This window comes from Crinia signifera, chromosome 2 (genome assembly GCF_055691185.1).
Source record: "Crinia signifera chromosome 2, ASM5569118v1, whole genome shotgun sequence".
Lineage (NCBI taxonomy): Eukaryota > Metazoa > Chordata > Amphibia > Anura > Myobatrachidae > Crinia > Crinia signifera.
Window position 1 is genome coordinate 390,015,577 of NC_139218.1, and position 18,494 is coordinate 390,034,070.

General features: G+C 48.4%; 1 protein-coding gene across 5 annotated transcripts in view; it reads left to right on the forward strand.

Moving 5' to 3' along the window:
- LOC146058211 (uncharacterized) overlaps positions 1 to 18,494 on the forward strand; it is a 74,082-nt gene that overhangs the window by 28,028 nt on the left and 27,560 nt on the right. For 4 of the 5 annotated variants that reach the window (XM_083170343.1, XM_083170344.1, XM_083170346.1 and 1 more), the window contains exons 3-11: positions 673 to 849; positions 2,964 to 3,075; positions 3,471 to 3,571; positions 3,687 to 3,759; positions 7,928 to 8,028; positions 8,190 to 8,259; positions 9,532 to 9,632; positions 9,796 to 9,865; positions 13,951 to 14,025. In XM_083170343.1, the coding sequence (XP_083026469.1) occupies positions 673 to 849; positions 2,964 to 3,075; positions 3,471 to 3,571; positions 3,687 to 3,759; positions 7,928 to 8,028; positions 8,190 to 8,259; positions 9,532 to 9,632; positions 9,796 to 9,865; positions 13,951 to 14,025 (880 nt within the window). The remainder of the gene's footprint in view (positions 1 to 672; positions 850 to 2,963; positions 3,076 to 3,470; positions 3,572 to 3,686; positions 3,760 to 7,927; positions 8,029 to 8,189; positions 8,260 to 9,531; positions 9,633 to 9,795; positions 9,866 to 13,950; positions 14,026 to 18,494) is intronic. The other variant, XM_083170347.1, reaches the window with a different exon arrangement.

Below are 18,494 nucleotides of genomic sequence, written 5' to 3' on the forward strand. Positions count from 1 at the left end.
TGGATTGTGAACTTTTTAAAATAAAAGTTTTGTTTTTTTAATTTTGGTGTCAAAAATCCAGAATTTTATTCTGAGAAGGGGCATGCTATTTTTATTCATGTGCTTATAGCACATGAATATATATTTAATAAAATGTTTTTTTGTTTTTTTTTACACATAACAGCCAGCAGGGGGCCGGAGCCGAGCCGCTCATTAGATATTCATATATTCACTGCACCCGATCATTACATATGCACCATCGGGTGGCAGTGAATATACCCGGTCCCCTGCTGGCTCTGGGGGGGGGCAGCTTGTGTTGCCTGGGTCCCTGGGAGCCCTCCTCCCCTCCACATATGTTCTGGGGCAGGCAGGGAGACTTCAATCTCCCTGCCTGCCACCGTCCCACGGCACCCTGCAGCGGACGCTCGTCCGCTGCAGGGGTTAAGATTCGCCGCGAGGGGCAACGAGCCCCTGCGACATTGAATAGTGTCTAAAGACCCGTGATGGAGAATCTCCAAACATGGAGAATCTCCATAAAAACACGACGAGTGCATGGCGCCATGCAAGGAGAAAATTCTCATTGAATACTGCCCTTTATCTAATTATACCGCTGGGGGTAAACTAAGTAATTCCGTAGTGTAATGACATCTGTACGTGTGGCTTTATCTGGGCTTTCGCTGTTGTGTCTCATAGGATTTCATTGTTGTGAGAAAGTCAGGTGACCAGGTGACGGACATCAGCGGCCGCCCTGTACCAGACAGAAGCAGCGGCACCCAGAGCCCAAACACAGAGGCTCTGCCTCATGCGCCATCAGAGGAGAGGAACCGTGACGGGATTATCCTGGCACCTACTGAGTTATATCACAGAAAGGTGAGCTCCTATCTGTATCTGTACATCTTATAACGTCTGTCTGATAAACTCCGAAACCACGGAACCGGTTGTAGTACTGTAACCAATGACTCAGTGTCATTCCAGGTATAGAGACACCAGGTGTAGCGGCAACCACAGGGGTGGCACTCACAGGACTTCCAATCCGTATAGAAATACACACAGGGCACACCCTACTGGTGGCCGCACATCCCCGCCTCGCTGGTGGCCGCACATCCCCGCCTCACTGGTGGCCGCACGTCCCCATCCTCGCTGGTGGCCGCACATCCCCGCCTCACTGGTGGCCGCACATCCCCGCCTTGCTGGCGGCCCCACACCCTTGCAAGCCCCATTTGTGGGAATGGGATGTGCATGCTTGTGTGACGCTCAGTCATCCCCCTCTGGACCGATGTCGCGCCAGCGAGCTAGATCAGCGCGACTCCATCTGTACATCATCGCGCCTATATATATTCTGTAGCTATACCAGTGTTGGGGGGCGCGGGCTCTGAGATAATGTACTCATACTCCGGGTGGTTGAACACACCTCAGCCTTCAGCATCATATATGGTTAAGCTTGGGTTCAAATCACACTGATTAGAAAGTTGCTGTTTGCTCAATAACCACATTGGAATATTCTATAAATAAGAGTCTGATTAAGATAAACTCTGAGAACACGGAACCGATTCTGATACGGATTTCATCATTGTATAGGTCATTTTCCAAGGCTAAATATCATAAGACCTCAGTGGTCAGGGGTCTGTGGGCGGTCTTCCACAGGAGGGGTCTGTGGGCGGTCTTCCACAGGAGGTGTATGTGGGCGGTCTTCCCTAGCAGGGGTCTGTGGGCGGTCTTCCCTAGCAGGGGTCTGTGGGCGGTCTTCCCTAGCAGGGGTCTGTGGGCGGTCTTCCCTAGCAGGGGTCTGTGGGCGGTCTTCCCTAGCAGGAGTCTGTGGGCGGTCTTCCCTAGCAGGAGGGGTCTGTGGGCGGTCTTCGGCAGGAGGGGTCTGTGGGCGGTCTTCGGCAGGAGGGGTCTGTGGGCGGTCTTAGCGGGTATAGCCGCTAGTTATACATTTGGGCGGTCTTCCGCAGGAGGGGTCTGTGGGCGGTCTTCCCTAGCAGGGGTCTGTGGGCGGTTTTCCCTAGCAGGGGTCTGTGGGCGGTTTTCCCTAGCAGAGAGGTCTGTGGGCGGTTTTCCCTAGCAGAGAGGTCTGTGGGCGGTTTTCCCTAGCAGGGGTCTGTGGGCGGTGTTCCCTAGCAGGGGTCTGTGGGCGGTGTTCCCTAGCAGGGGGCTGTGGGCGGTCTTCCCTAACGGGGCTGTGGGCGGTCTTCTGCAGGAGGGGTCTGTGGGCGGTCTTCGGCAGGAGGGGTCTGTGGGCGCTCTTCGGCAGGAGGGGTCTGTGGGCGGTATTAGCGGGTATAGCTGCTAGTTATACATTTGGATATAGCACTTATTATACAACAACTGAAAAATAGCGTTCTCCATAAAAATATATATATTTTTTTGATTGATCACTAGTTTATGTTGTGCTATAGTGTAACAATACTGATATCACTGGACCCCTGGTGATTGGTCAGGGCACACTCTATAATTGATCCCTGACCCATTGTCTCCCATAGTGCCCTGCAGGGGAATGTATTACACAGTACTGCTAGGTGTGGGGGTAAAGGGCCCCATACATCAGCAATTAATTGTGACAATTTTCAGATATGGAGATGATTGCCACAATTAATTTTAGATGTGTGGGCTCCCCCTTTTGGCAATCCCAATCACAATCGCCAATCGATTGCTTAATCAGGTTTTTAAACATACTTAATAATCTGGTATTATCTGCAGATCTTTTTTATATGTGTGGGCATTCCCAATTCGTCTTCTTCATCTATTTACATTATGAACAGCTGAAATGACAATCGATTGGGGCAATTTCCAGATATGAAGATGCAATCTTTAGATGGAAAAATCTGCCGATCACTGAAAAAAACTGTAATGTGTGGGCAAAGTCGGATAGATCTGAAAATCCATTTATCTGGCCAAAATATCCCAATATCTGAAAATCCATAAATTGTGATTGCTGATGTATGGGGCCCATTAGTCATGTAACCAGCTCTTCTATGCTGCAGGTGCCTGGGAAGTGTAAGGATATGGAGGTCTCGTTCTCTGTGACAGAGTGGGACTATTCAGGCGGACACAAGGACGATGTAATGGACCCTCCGCAGCTGCCTGACTCAATGGGTAAGAGGACGTCTGTCAGGGGGTGTGTCTGTATCCTGCACCATCCAGTCACTTCTCTCCACCCCTCTCCCAGGTGATTGGCTGTTACTGAATGCTGCAGTTTGGGCCTAATTGGCCTCCATCACTTTGCATGTGGGTCCAAAGCGACTGCCATTCCAGCTGACATCTGACCCCCGTCTATCGGATGTTGGGGCTGGTGGTGGAAGGTTGATTGACACATTCTTCCCCCAGTGTCACTGGTCATGATGACCCTCGGGAGGTGACCTCCCACCCAGATACATGTAATGTGCAGGGCTGTTACTCCCGACACCTAGTGACAGGTCCTGTGCAGTGATATGTGCTGCTGTTATTACTAAGCATTGCTATATGGCTGTCATTGTCTGTTCTCCCCGCAGGAGAGTGTAGCTCTAGAAGCCCCCCAGGACGATGTGAGACCCCTCTGTATTCCCGGCATCATATAAAGGAAGAGGACTGTATTCTCATAGAGGATGATCAGGTAGCGGGACTGGCTGCATTATCTCTTCTGTATTCTGTTACTGTCATATCCTTATCCTGTGTATCCTTCTAGTATAGACGCTCAGTGTAATAATATCTCTGTCCTTGTATGACAGGATGAGCCGGAACACAGGATGTATCACCCGCAGTGTAAGGAAGAGGAGCCGATCCCTGATCCCAGCAGCTCAGGTGAGACGGCAGCGGGATTGGGTCACATGACCAATACATTGTGGGTAATTGTATACTATACAGATTATAGTGTCAGGGCAGGTAATAAGGTTGTACGTACAGATTATAGTGTCAGGCAGGTAATAAGGTTGTACGTACAGATTATAGTGTTAGGCAGGTAATAAGGTTGTACATACAGATTATAGTGTCAGGGCAGGTAATAAGGTTGTACATACAGATTATAGTGTCAGGGCAGGTAATAAGGTTGTACGTACATATTATAGTGTCAGGCAGGTAATAAGGTTGTACATACAGATTATATTGTCAGGCAGGTAATAAGGCTGTACGTACAGATTATAGTGGCAGGCAGGTAATAAGGTTGTACATACAGATTATAGTGTCAGGCAGGTAATAAAGTTGTACGTACAGATTATAGTGTCAGGGCAGGTAATAAGGTTGTACGTACAGATTATAGTGTCAGGCAAGTATTATAGTGTCAGGGCAGGTAATAAGGTTGTACATACAGATTATAGTGTCAGGGCAGGTAATAAGGTTGTACATACAGATTATAGTGTCAGGGCAGGTAATAAGGTTGTACGTACATATTATAGTGTCAGGGCAGGTAATAAGGTGGTACGTACAGATTATAGTGTCGGGCAGATAATAAGGTTGTACATACAGATTATAGTGTCAGGCAGGTAATAAGGTTGTACGTACAGATTATAGTGTCAAGCGGGTAATAAGGTTGTACGTACAGATTATAGTGGCAGGCAGGTAATAAGGTTGTACATACAGATTATAGTGTCAGGCAGGTAATAAGGTTGTACATACAGATTATAGTGTCAGGCAGGTAATAAAGTTGTACGTACAGATTATAGTGTCAGGGCAGGTAATAAGGTTGTACGTACAGATTATAGTGTCAGGCAAGTATTATAGTGTCAGGGCAGGTAATAAGGTTGTACATACAGATTATAGTGTCAGGGCAGGTAATAAGGTTGTACATACAGATTATAGTGTCAGGGCAGGTAATAAGGTTGTACATACAGATTATAGTGTCAGGGCAGGTAATAAGGTTGTACGTACATATTATAGTGTCAGGGCAGGTAATAAGGTTGTACATACAGATTATAGTGTCAGGCAGGTAATAAGGTTGTACATACAGATTATAGTGTCAGGCAGGTAATAAAGTTGTACGTACAGATTATAGTGTCAGGGCAGGTAATAAGGTTGTACGTACAGATTATAGTGTCAGGCAAGTATTATAGTGTCAGGGCAGGTAATAAGGTTGTACATACAGATTATAGTGTCAGGGCAGGTAATAAGGTTGTACATACAGATTATAGTGTCAGGGCAGGTAATAAGGTTGTACATACAGATTATAGTGTCAGGGCAGGTAATAAGGTTGTACGTACATATTATAGTGTCAGGGCAGGTAATAAGGTGGTACGTACAGATTATAGTGTCGGGCAGATAATAAGGTTGTACATACAGATTATAGTGTCAGGCAGGTAATAAGGTTGTACGTACAGATTATAGTGTCAAGCGGGTAATAAGGTTGTACGTACAGATTATAGTGGCAGGCAGGTAATAAGGTTGTACATACAGATTATAGTGTCAGGCAGGTAATAAGGTTGTACATACAGATTATAGTGTCAGGCAGGTAATAAAGTTGTACGTACAGATTATAGTGTCAGGGCAGGTAATAAGGTTGTACGTACAGATTATAGTGTCAGGCAAGTATTATAGTGTCAGGGCAGGTAATAAGGTTGTACATACAGATTATAGTGTCAGGGCAGGTAATAAGGTTGTACATACAGATTATAGTGTCAGGGCAGGTAATAAGGTTGTACATACAGATTATAGTGTCAGGGCAGGTAATAAGGTTGTACGTACATATTATAGTGTCAGGGCAGGTAATAAGGTTGTACGTACAGATTATAGTGTCAGGGCAGGTAATAAGGTTGTACGTACAGATTATAGTGTCAGGCAGGTAATAAGGTTGTACGTACAGATTATAGTGTCAGGCAGGTAATAAGATTGTACGTACAGATTATAGTGTCAGGGCAGGTAATAAGGTTGTACGTACAGATTATAGTGTCAAGCAGGTAATAAGGTTGTACGTACAGATTATAGTGTCAAGCAGGTAATAAGGTTGTACATACAGATTATAGTGTCAGGCAGGTAATAAGGTTGTGAATACAGATTATAGTGTCAGGCAGGTAATAAGGTTGTACATACAGATTATAGTGTCAGATTATAGTGTCAGGGCAGGTAATAAGGTTGTACATACAGATTATAGTGTCAGGGCAGGTAATAAGGTTGTATGTACAGATTATAGTGTCAGGCAGGTAATAAGGTTGTACGTACAGATTATAGTGTCAGGCAGGTAATAAGGTTGTACATACAGATTATAGTGTCAGGGCAGGTAATAAGGTTGTACGTACAGATTATAGTGTCAGGGCAGATAATAAGGTTGTATGTACAGATTATAGTGTCAGGGCAGATAATAAGGTTGTACGTACAGATTATAGTGTCAGGGCAGATAATAAGGTTGTACATACAGATTATAGTGTCAGGCAGGTAATAAGGTTGTACGTACAGATTATAGTGTCAGGGCAGGTAATAAGGTTGTACGTACAGATTATAGCGTCAGGGCAGGTAATAGGGTTGTACGTACAGATTATAACGTCAGGGCAGGTAATAAGGTTGTACATACAGATTATAGTGTCAGGCAGGTAATAACGTTGTACATACAGATTATAGTGTCAGGGCAGGTAATAAGGGTGTACGTATAGATTATAGTGTCAGGGCAGGTAATGAGGTTGTACGTACAGATTATAGTGTCAGGGCAGGTAATAAGGTGGTACGTACAGATTATAGCGTCAGGGCAGGTAATAAGGTGGTACGTACAGATTATAGTGTCGGGCAGATAATAAGGTTGTACATACAGATTATAGTGTCAGGCAGGTAATAAGGTTGTACGTACAGATTATAGTGTCAAGCGGGTAATAAGGTTGTACGTACAGATTATAGTGTCAGGCAGGTAATAAAGTTGTACGTACAGATTATAGTGTCAAGCGGGTAATAAGGTTGTACGTACAGATTATAGTGTCAGGGCAGGTAATAAGGTTGTACATACAGATTATAGTGTCAGGTAGGTAATAAGGTTGTACGTATAGATTATAGTGTTAGGCAGGTAATAAGGTTGTACGTACAGATTATAGTGTCAGGGCAGGTAATAAGGTTGTACGTACAGATTATAGTGTCAGGGCAGGTAATGAGGTTGTACGTACAGATTATAGTGTCAGGGCAGGTAATAAGGTGGTACGTACAGATTATAGCGTCAGGGCAGGTAATAAGGTGGTACGTACAGATTATAGTGTCAGGCAGGTAATAACGTTGTACATACAGATTATAGTGTCAGGCAGGTAATAAGGTTATACGTACAGATTATAGTGTCAGGGCAGGTAATAAGGTTGTACGTACAGATTATAGTGTCAGGGCAGGTAATAAGGTTGTACATACAGATTATAGTGTCAGGCAGGTAATAAGGTTGTACATACATATAATAGTGTAAGGCAGGTAATAAGGTTGTACATACAGTTTCTAATGTTTATAGATTTATTTATAAAAGCCAAACAATCTTTTTTGCCCTTTGTAGCTGCTGGGTATAGAGGTGGCTGTAAGAGCGCGGACACAGTGTGCTCTGTACCCATTCCCCGCTGGTGGGCGCAGTGCTAGAAATCCCGCAGTCCCCTGTGAGACCCCTCTGTACTCTCCGGGCTGTATATAGAATAACTATACCTACTGTAATGTAATGCTCTGTACCCATTCCCGACAGGTGGGCGCAGCGCTAGAAATCCCGCAGACCCCTGTGAGACCCCTCTGTACTCTCCGGGCTGTATATAGAATAACTATACCTACTGTAATGTAATGCTCTGTACCCATTCCCCGCAGGTGGGATCAGCGCTAGAAATCCCGCAGACCCCTGTGAGACCCCTCTGTACTCTCCGGGCTGTACATAGAATAACTATACCTACTGTAATGTAATGCTCTGTACCCATTCCCCGCAGGTGGGCGCAGCGCTAGAAATCCCGCAGACCCCTGTGAGACCCCTCTGTACTCTCCGGGCTGTATATAGAATAACTATACTTACTGTAATGTAATGCTCTGTATCCATTCCCCGCAGGTGGGCGCAGCGCTAGAAATCCTGCAGACCCCTGTGAGACCCCTCTGTACTCTCCGGGCTGTATAGAGGAAGAGAACAGGACAGTGACACAGGAATATCAGGTAGAGGAACCTGCTCTGACCTCTCCTCCTTGTACATCCGCTTCTCACAGTGCAGGATATTGTGTTATTCCCATGTCCCCGCCCTGTGTGTGAGTCCTATAGTGATGTTCTGTGTAACGTGTGGGTGGGACACGTATGTGACACATGTCCTTGTATGACAGGCTGAGCCGGGACCCGTGATCTATCACCAGCACTGTAAGGAAGAGGCCGTTCCTGCTGAGATCAGCCCAGGTGAGAGACGCAGACGATCTGGGGATACAATATTGCTGTATGGGGGGGGATATGTATATTACTGGGAATGTGGGGTGTATGTTACGTTACATAAATGGGGGGAGAGCAGTTATCTCAGGGCTATAAATGGGAACACGGGAGAGATACGGAGTCAGTGGGACATCACCGCCATCATCTTTACAACGCAGTGATCTGTCTCTCCAGTCTGATGTCACCACGCCACCCACAGAAGATTGGGAACCTGGTGACTTCAAGTGGGCACCTTCCGTAGACCAGCCACACTGACTGCAGGGGGCGCTCTCTGTATCTGTGATCATTCCCAGCACCGGTGGTCTCCCTGACGTCTGCATATTAATCACCTATATAATGATTTGTTATCACTCAGCCAATTCCCCGGTGTCTAAGCCAGAAGGGGTAATCCTGTAGTTAGGGTCACTGCTGTCCTCCTTGCGCTGGTTCCTGTCCTGGTCCCAGCTGCTCGGCCAAGCTCTCCACCAGCGTGGTGGGACTCTGGACTACAGCAAGCGCACCAGTCACCACAGAACCAGGAGCTGCTCTGCATGGAGCAATGCGTTGAACATTTATCCCATGTATATCCCAGGTGCTGGTGGAGGTCACTATCACCCCACCAGACATGATTAGAATAACATCTAGCTGATCTTGTGCTGTCCCCAATACCCGCAGGGGTAAACCTGCCTATCGGTTGTGCCCATGTTCTGCAGTAATGAGATGGGAGGGAGGAAGGGCTGGTTCTGTGCAGGTTACCACCTGCTGGTTCTCTGCCACAGAGTCTAGCACAGTACTACGGGAGAACAATCGGTGCTGATGTAGTTCTCGATCTCACATAGTGCCTGATTCTGGTTCACTCTCAGAGGCAAATTTCTTCTCAAATGGACAAAACCGTAATCAGTGCAGGTGGGGCAGATGTACCATGTGCAGAAAGAATTAGATTTGGGTGAGTTATTTTGTTTCTGTGCAAGGTAAATACTGACTGCTTTATTTTTACACTGCAATATAGATCTCACATTGAAGAAAAACCCCACCCAAATCTAACTCTCTCTGCACAAGTAACATCTACCCCACCTGCAGTGCACATGGTTTTGTCCATTTGAGAAGGAATTTGCCTCTGAGAGTGAACCAGAATAAGGCCCACAGTGTCCATTCCTGCTATGTTACTCCACCATATCCGTCACTATAATGTGTTTGTGTCGGCTGAGTTCTTCTTTTGCATTACCATTTATACAGATACATGTGTGTGCCCCTTCCCCACAGGTGGGTGTAATCCTACACATCCCGTAGACCCATATGAGACCCCTCTCTATACTCCGGGGTGTATGGGAGAAGAGAACAAGATGATCAGCCAGGATTATCAGGTAGAGGAACCCGGTCTGACCTCTCCCAGCTCTGCTTCCTCACATGTCTCACATTGCAGCATACAGTGTTATTCCTGTGTCCCCGTCCTGTGTGTCTCCTATAGAGATGTCCTGTGTATTGTGTGGGTGGGACACATATGTGACACATGTTCTTGTATGACAGGCTGTGCCAGAAGATGAGATGTGTTACCAGCAATGTAAAGAAGAGGACGTACCTGCTGAGATCACATCAGGTGAGAGAGGCTGACATACAGACCGTAGTGTCATACAGGTGATACGCACAGAGGTCTATGCTGCTGAGATCAGATCAGGTGAGAGAGGCTGACGTACAGACGGTAGTGTCATACAGGTGATACGCACAGAGGTCTATGCTGCTGAGATCAGATCAGGTGAGAGAGGCTGACGTACAGACGGTAGTGTCATACAGGTGATACGCACAGAGGTCTATGCTGCTGAGATCAGATCAGGTGAGAGAGGCTGACGTACAGACAGTAGTGTCATACAGGTGATACGCACAGAGGTCTATGCTGCTGAGATCAGATCAGGTGAGAGAGGCTGACATACAGACAGTAGTGTCATACAGGTGATACGCACAGAGGGCTATGCTGCTGAGATCAGATCAGATGAGAGAGGCTGACATACAGACGGTAGTGTCATACAGGTGATACGCACAGAGGTCTATGCTGCTGAGATCAGGTGAGAGAGGCTGACATACAGACAGTAGTGTCATACAGGTGATACGCACAGAGGCCTATGCTGCTGGGATCAGATCAGGTGAAAGAGGCTGACGTACAGACGGTAGTGTCATACAGATGATACGCACAGAGGTCTATGCTGCTGGGATCAGATCAGGTGAGAGAGGCTGACATACAGACGGTAGTGTCATACAGGTGATACGCACAGAGGCCTATGCTGCTGGGATCAGATCAGGTGAGAGAAGCTGACATACAGACGGTAGTGTCATACAGATGATACGCACAGAGGTCTATGCTGCTGAGATCAGATCAGGTGAGAGAGGCTGACGTACAGACGGTAGTGTCATACAGGTGATACGCACAGAGGTCTATGCTGCTGAGATCAGATCAGGTGAGAGAGGCTGACGTACAGACGGTAGTGTCATACCGGTGATACGCACAGAGGTCTATGCTGCTGGGATCAGATCAGGTGAGAGAGGCTGACATACATACGGTAGTGTCATACAGGTGATACGCACAGAGGCCTATGCTGCTGGGATCAGATCAGGTGAGAGAGGCTGACGTACAGACGGTAGTGTCATACAGGTGATACGCACAGAGGTCTATGCTGCTGAGATCAGATCAGGTGAGAGAGGCTGACGTACAGACAGTAGTGTCATACAGGTGATACGCACAGAGGTCTATGCTGCTGAGATCAGATCAGGTGAGAGAGGCTGACGTACAGTACAGACAGTAGTGTCATACAGGTGATACGCACAGAGGTCTATGCTGCTGAGATCAGATCAGGTGAGAGGCTGACGTACAGACAGTAGTGTCATACAGGTGATACGCACAGAGGTCTATGCTGCTGAGATCAGATCAGGTGAGAGAGGCTGACATACAGACGGTAGTGTCATACAGGTGATACGCACAGAGGCCTATGCTGCTGGGATCAGATCAGGTGAGAGAGGCTGACGTACAGACGGTAGTGTCATACAGGTGATACGCACAGAGGTCTATGCTGCTGAGATCAGATCAGGTGAGAGAGGCTGACGTACAGACAGTAGTGTCATACAGGTGATACGCACAGAGGTCTATGCTGCTGAGATCAGATCAGGTGAGAGAGGCTGACGTACAGACAGTAGTGTCATACAGGTGATACGCACAGAGGTCTATGCTGCTGAGGTCAGATCAGGTGAGAGAGGCTGACGTACAGACAGTAGTGTCATACAGGTGATACACACAGAGGTTTATGCTGCTGAGATCAGATCAGGTGAGAGAGGCTGACATACAGACAGTAGTGCCATACAGGTGATACGCACAGAGGTCTATGCTGCTGAGGTCAGATCAGGTGAGAGAGGCTGACGTACAGACAGTAGTGCCATACAGGTGATACACACAGAGGTTTATGCTGCTGAGATCAGATCAGGTGAGAGAGGCTGACATACAGACAGTAGTGTCATACAGGTGATACGCACAGAGGTCTATGCTGTTGGGATCAGATCAGGTGAGAGAGGCTGACGTACAGACAGTAGTGTCATACAGGTGATACGCACAGAGGTCTATGCTGCTGAGATCAGATCAGGTGAGAGAGGCTGACGTACAGACGGTAGTGTCATACAGGTGATACGCACAGAGGTCTATGCTGTTGGGATCAGATCAGGTGAGAGAGGCTGACGTACAGACAGTAGTGTCATACAGGTGATACGCACAGAGGTCTATGCTGCTGAGATCAGATCAGGTGAGAGAGGCTGACGTACAGACGGTAGTGTCATACAGGTGATACGCACAGAGGTCTATGCTGCTGAGATCAGATCAGGTGAGAGAGGCTGACATACAGACGGTAGTGTCATACAGGTGATACACACAGAGGTCTATGCTGCTGGTATCAGATCAGGTGAGAGAGGCTGACGTACAGACGGTAGTGTCATACAGGTGATACGCACAGAGGTCTATGCTGCTGAGATCAGTCCAGGTGAGAGAGTCTGACGTACAGACAGTAGTGTCATACAGATGATACGCACAGAGGTCTATGCTGCTGAGATCAGATCAGGTGAGAGAGGCTGACGTACAGACGGTAGTGTCATACAGGTGATACGCACAGAGGTCTATGCTGCTGAGATCAGTCCAGGTGAGAGAGTCTGACATACAGACAGTAGTGATATGATAGTAATTACTACTACACACAGACACCGGCCCCTTTTGTCTCTGCACACGTGTGTCTATGTGTAACACTGGCTGCGGGTAACACGTATATCCGGATATTCCTCCTGTCACATATGATTGTAATTACTACTACACACAGACATCGGCCCCTTCTGTCTCTGCACACGTGTGTCTATGTGTAACACTGGCTGCGGAGAACACTTATGTCCGGATATTCCTCCTGTCACTTATGATAGTAATTACTACACACAGACACCGGCCCCTTCTGTCTCTGCACACGTGTGTCTATGTGTAACACTGGCTGCGGGTAACACGTATGTCTGGATATTCCTCCTGTCACATATGATAGTAATTACTACTACACACAGACACCGGCCCCTTCTGTCTCTGCACACGTGTGTCTATGTGTAACACTGGCTGCGAGTAACACGTATGTCCGGATATTCCTCCTGTCGCATATGATAGTAATTACTACACACAGACACCGGCCCCTTCTGTCTCTGCACACGTGTGTCTATGTGTAACACTGGCTGCGGGTAACACGTATGTCCGGATATTCCTCCTGTCACATATGATAGTAATTACTACTACACACAGACACCGGCCCCTTCTGTCTCTGCACACGTGTGTCTATGTGTAACACTGGCTGCGGGTAACACGTATGTCCGGATATTCCTCCTGTCACATATGATAGTAATTACTACTACACACAGACACCGGCCCCTTCTGTCTCTGCACACGTGTGTCTATGTGTAACACTGGCTGCGGGTAACACGTATGTCCGGATATTCCTCCTGTCACATATGATAGTAATTACTACTACACACAGACACCGGCCCCTTCTGTCTCTGCACACGTGTGTCTATGTGTAACACTATCTGTGGGTAACACGTATGTCCGGATATTCCTCCTGTTACATATGATAGTAATTACTACTACACACAGACACCGGCCCCTTCTGTCTCTGCACACGTGTGTCTATGTGTAACACTATCTGTGGGTAACACGTATGTCCGGATATTCCTCCTGTTACATATGATAGTAATTACTACTACACACAGACACCGGCCCCTTCTGTCTCTGCACACGTGTGTCTATGTGTAACACTATCTGTGGGTAACACGTATGTCCGGATATTCCTCCTGTTACATATGATAGTAATTACTACTACACACAGACACCGGCCCCTTCTGTCTCTGCACACGTGTGTCTATGTGTAACACTGGCTGCGGGTAACATGTATGTCCGGATATTTCTCCTGTCACATATGATAGTAATTACTACTACACACAGACACCGGCCCCTTCTGTCTCTGCACACGTGTGTCTATGTGTAACACTGGCTGCGGGTAACACGTATGTCCGGATATTCCTCCTGTCACATATGATAGTAATTACTACTACACACAGACACCGGCCCCTTCTGTCTCTGCACACGTGTGTCTATGTGTAACACTGTCTGCTTATTGTTATACACAGGAGCTGAGCCCGGTGTAGAGCTGGATGCTGGTGACCATCAGGAGCTGCAGGAATATCTCCCAGAATCCAGTGCAGGTCAGTGCTGCTCGCTCTCCTATAATGTGACTTATACCAGACTGCCCTATATCACATTGCTGGACAGAACGGGAGGCCAAAGACTGTGCCCGGCGGCTGTTCTGGGTGTGAGCCGGTTCTATGGCTGCTCTGTAATATGTTGGGGAATAGATGTGTGACCGCCGGGTATGAGAGGGATCGGGTTGCTCCTCTGGTCACATATAATGATGGGAGGCCGTGGTTCTGGCTATGGGGGGCAGTATGTGAGGTGTAAGGACAGATACACCTATAGCTATAGGTGACCTCACAGCTGAGGCTTCTACACAGCATCACTCACCTGTCTGCTATGCAGGGGCGTATCTCCTAGAGGCAAAGGAGGCTCTAGTCTCCAGGCTCCAAGCCCTGAAAGGGGCTCCTGCATGTAAAGCAACACCTGTCTGGTTCACAGCGGGATCCAAGTGTGACCACTGCTCTTACAATGGAGCTCTGCGGCACGCCTGTAGTTAATTGGCTCTATTACAGGAGCCCTGCTAACATTTGCAATAGGGGACAAGATGGCTCCTGTCTGGTATCACTCAGCCTGCGCTGCAGCAAGCAATGCTGCTGAGGTGACACACACAGGTGAATGTTGACACACCATATTTGGGATGGGGGGGCGCATCTAACTCCAATTTGCCTCCAGGCAACTGGGGTGAACTTACACCCTGCTGGTATGTTTAGATATGTTCTCCAGGTCATCCCTAGGACGTTACCCACATACAGATATTGCCGTGCCCGCTTATGGACAGCAATCCCCCACCAGAGAGTTGGGGGGGGGGGGGTGTCCATTAAAACATGTATCTGCACCCTTATCACTGGTTGTGGATGTGTGGGTTGCACCCTCCCTATGTGACAGCAGGTGTGTTCCATGGCCCTGGGGTCTAAGGATTATAAGTGTCCTTCTAGGGAAGTACCGGTAACTATGGGTAAGAGCATGGGTGAGTGTAACAGAGAGGAAGGGGAGGGGCTTTACTATCGCACCTCATTGTACATAAGCAGGGGAGAGGAAGCACCAAGTGCAAAACATAATGTAGGCTTCCTCCCTCCTCCTTATCCCAAGTTCACAATATGCAACACGGCAGTGGGTGACTGGGAGAGGAAAGAGGGTGACACTGGGGCAGATGTATCAACCAGCGTTAAGTGCAAAAATGCACTTAACGCTGGTTAACTGGGGGGATTACGATTTTGCTAATGTATTACTAGCGCACCCAACGTGCGCTAGTGACAGCCCGCCGAGTTACGCTCGGCGGGGCTGTCCCCTGCAATCCCCCCCAGGGATTAACGGCCGGGGCGATGTATTAACAGCCTTCAAGGCGTTAATTCGCCCCGGCCGCTTCGCCAGCTCAGGGCTAGCGTTGTCCTATCCCCCACTATGGGGACAACGCTAGCCCTGCGTCTGGCTCCGGCTGCGCTGGAGATCTCGCGTTTTTTGCGAGATCTCGCGCATGCCCATTAGAGCCAGACAGGGGGGAGAAGCGCACTGAGCATGCGCGGTGCACCGGGGGAGACAAAAAGGAGAGCCGTGAACACTGGGCATAACGGCTCTCCTTATCGGCTTGGGGGATGTTAATACATCTCCCCATAACGAGTGCCCGCTTCTCCTCGTTATGCAGGAGAAGCGGGACCCGTTATTTCACAAACGTTAAAAGGATAATGATACATCTGCCCCAGTGTGAGGCAGAGAGGGACAGGGAGAAAGAGTAGGTTAGGTAGAGGCAGCATGTGACTGTGATTGTCAGTGCTGATAGGTGGCAGGACTCCGCTATCAGTCTGTCGCACGCAATGTCAGCCCCGCCTCTCTATGGTAAGGGCAGGTCCGTCATGCAGCATGTGACTGTGATCGTCAGTACTGATAGGTGGCAGGACTTGGCTATCAGTCTTGCGCACACAAGGTCAGCCCTGCCTCCCTATGGTAAGGGGCAGGTCCCTCAGGCAGCATGTGACTGTGATCATCAGCGCTGATAGGTGGCAGGTCTCGGCTATTAGTCTGACTCACAAGGTCATCCTGACTCTCTATGGTAAGGGGAAGGTCCCTCAGGCAGCATGTGACTTTGATCGTCAGCGCTGATAGGTGGCAGGACTTATCTATCAGTCCAGAACACACGTGGTCATCCCCACCCCCCTATGGTAAGGGGCAGGTCCCCAGGTAGCATGTGACTGTGATTATCAGCGCTGATAGGTGACAGGTCTCTGCTATCAGTCCGGCACACACAAGGTCAGCCTCGCCTCTCTATGGTAAGGGACAGTTCCCTCAGGCAGCACGCGACTGTGATCATCAGTGCTGATAGGTGGCAGGTCTCTGCTATCAGTCCGGTACACACAAGGTCAGCCTCGCCTCTCTATGGTAAGGAGCAGGTTCCTCAGGCAGCATGTGACTATGATTGCAAGTGCTGATAGGTGGCAGGACTCCACTATCAGTCTGAGGTACACAAGGTCAGCCCCGCCTCTTTATGGTAAGGGGCAGATCCCTCAGGCAGCATGTGACTGTGATCATCAGTGCTGATAGGTGGCAGGACTCTGCTATCAGTCTGAGGTACACAAGGTCAGCCCCGCCTCTCTATGGTAAGGGGCAGGTCCGTCAGGCAGCATGTGACTGTGATCATCAGCGCTGATAGGTGGTGATTCCCAGCCAAGAGCTCTTAGCCTTGTGGTATTAAGGTGGTGGTCTCCATCACTGGCTCCTCGGGGGATTCTGTCCGAGTGGTCTCAGGAACAGTCGCCCCCTCCCACTGGACCCAGCACAGCGCTATGGTTACAGGCCTGGGAATATTACATTACTTCCAGGCTTCTGCTTCACATTCCAAAGATCAATTCTGCTTTTGGTGCAAAACTGGACAGAATTCTAAAGGAAACCTAAGAAAGGACAACAACAAGACACAATAGATACAATACAATATGATATTGTCACATCCGGTGGAGGTAGAAGTTAGATGTATGACCCCATCTCCCAGTGATGCCAGAAGAAACGTTTCCCACCAGTGACAGGAGATGGGGGTAAAGAGCATTCGGGAGGATTAATGTTGTGCACAGTTCATCTGTCTGTACCCTGTCTTGGTGATATGTTGGCTGCAGCCATCTTTGCAGAGACCGGCGTCTTCCCTCTCAGAATTACAGGGAAACTGTAACTGTGTCATCTGTGAGTTGGGTGATAAATGTGACAGCACAGAACATAGCCCCCACCTTAGTTACCCGGTACAGTGTTGGTAATGTCGGAACAGGTGGGACACGGTCACATTGCTGGGGGGCTCGGGGTGTAATAGCTGAAGGTCTATGGTGTAAGCTGAATGGGAAAACACTGGCGACATCTGGTGGCTGCAGGTAACACCTCATGTATAGCACAGGATTTACTGAGCCTTCATGGGGACTGATTTACTGATGGTGTAAGGATAACGCACTGCAGCCTATCAGATATTGGCTTTCATGTGCCCGAACGTTCTACCAAAGCTGATTGGTTACTGAAAATGCTTAAAAATATTGTATGAAATCACTTTCCCGCTATGTGTATATGAAATATAAATTCCTTCTGTTCCCATCCCCGATATATCCCGATGGTATGCACATATTCCAACATACGGGAACATCCCAAATACTTTCAGTGCCGAGCCTGTCTGATATGAGACCTCGTATTGTCCTGTAACATGTAACACAATATCCCGAGTATTATAAGTGCTGGTTATATTTCTTCTAATATTCTGTAAACCTCAATATATTCATCATCGTGCTCTTCCATTGCTGCCATATTTCCTGTGAATATTGCATGTTTCTCCTAACTGGACTTTAAGTGCTTTACATTGGCCGGTACTCTTTACCTAGAACGGCGCCCGCGATTGGCATCGGGGGTAAAAAATCGCGGCCATCGCATGCACATAAAAAACGGGTGCGACGCGATGCCCGCGATTTTCCCATAGGGATCAATGTTAAAAGTGAGATTGGACGCGATTTTAGTGTTAAATGCCTCAATGCCCGCGATTTTTACATAGGAAACAATGTTAAATGGGCCACAGAGCCCTAATAGTCCCCCTGAAGTCTTAAATGGCCCCCACAATTTTTAACGCCACCCCACGATCAACGTGAACCAGCGTGGCGAGCGGCGGCGGTACGTGTCCTCCGACCTTTTCATACCCCCACTATCCACGTCGGTGTGGAGTTGAGAATAGAATAGTGTGGCGAGCGCAGCGAGCCACCGAGCCCGAAGCGTGGCGAGCGCAGCGAGCCCCGCGAGGGGACGCGGATACCTTCACAGGTAAACGCGTCCCTTCGCGGGCTTCACAGGTATCCGCGTGCGCTCGCCACGCTTCAGGCTTCGAGCCCGAAGCGTGGCGAGCGCACGCGGATACCTGTGAAGCCCGCGAAGGGACGCGTTTACCTGTGAAGGTATCCGCGTCCCCTCGCGGGGCTCGCCACGCTTCGGGCTGGGTGGCTCGCTGCGCTCGCCACACTATTCTATTCTC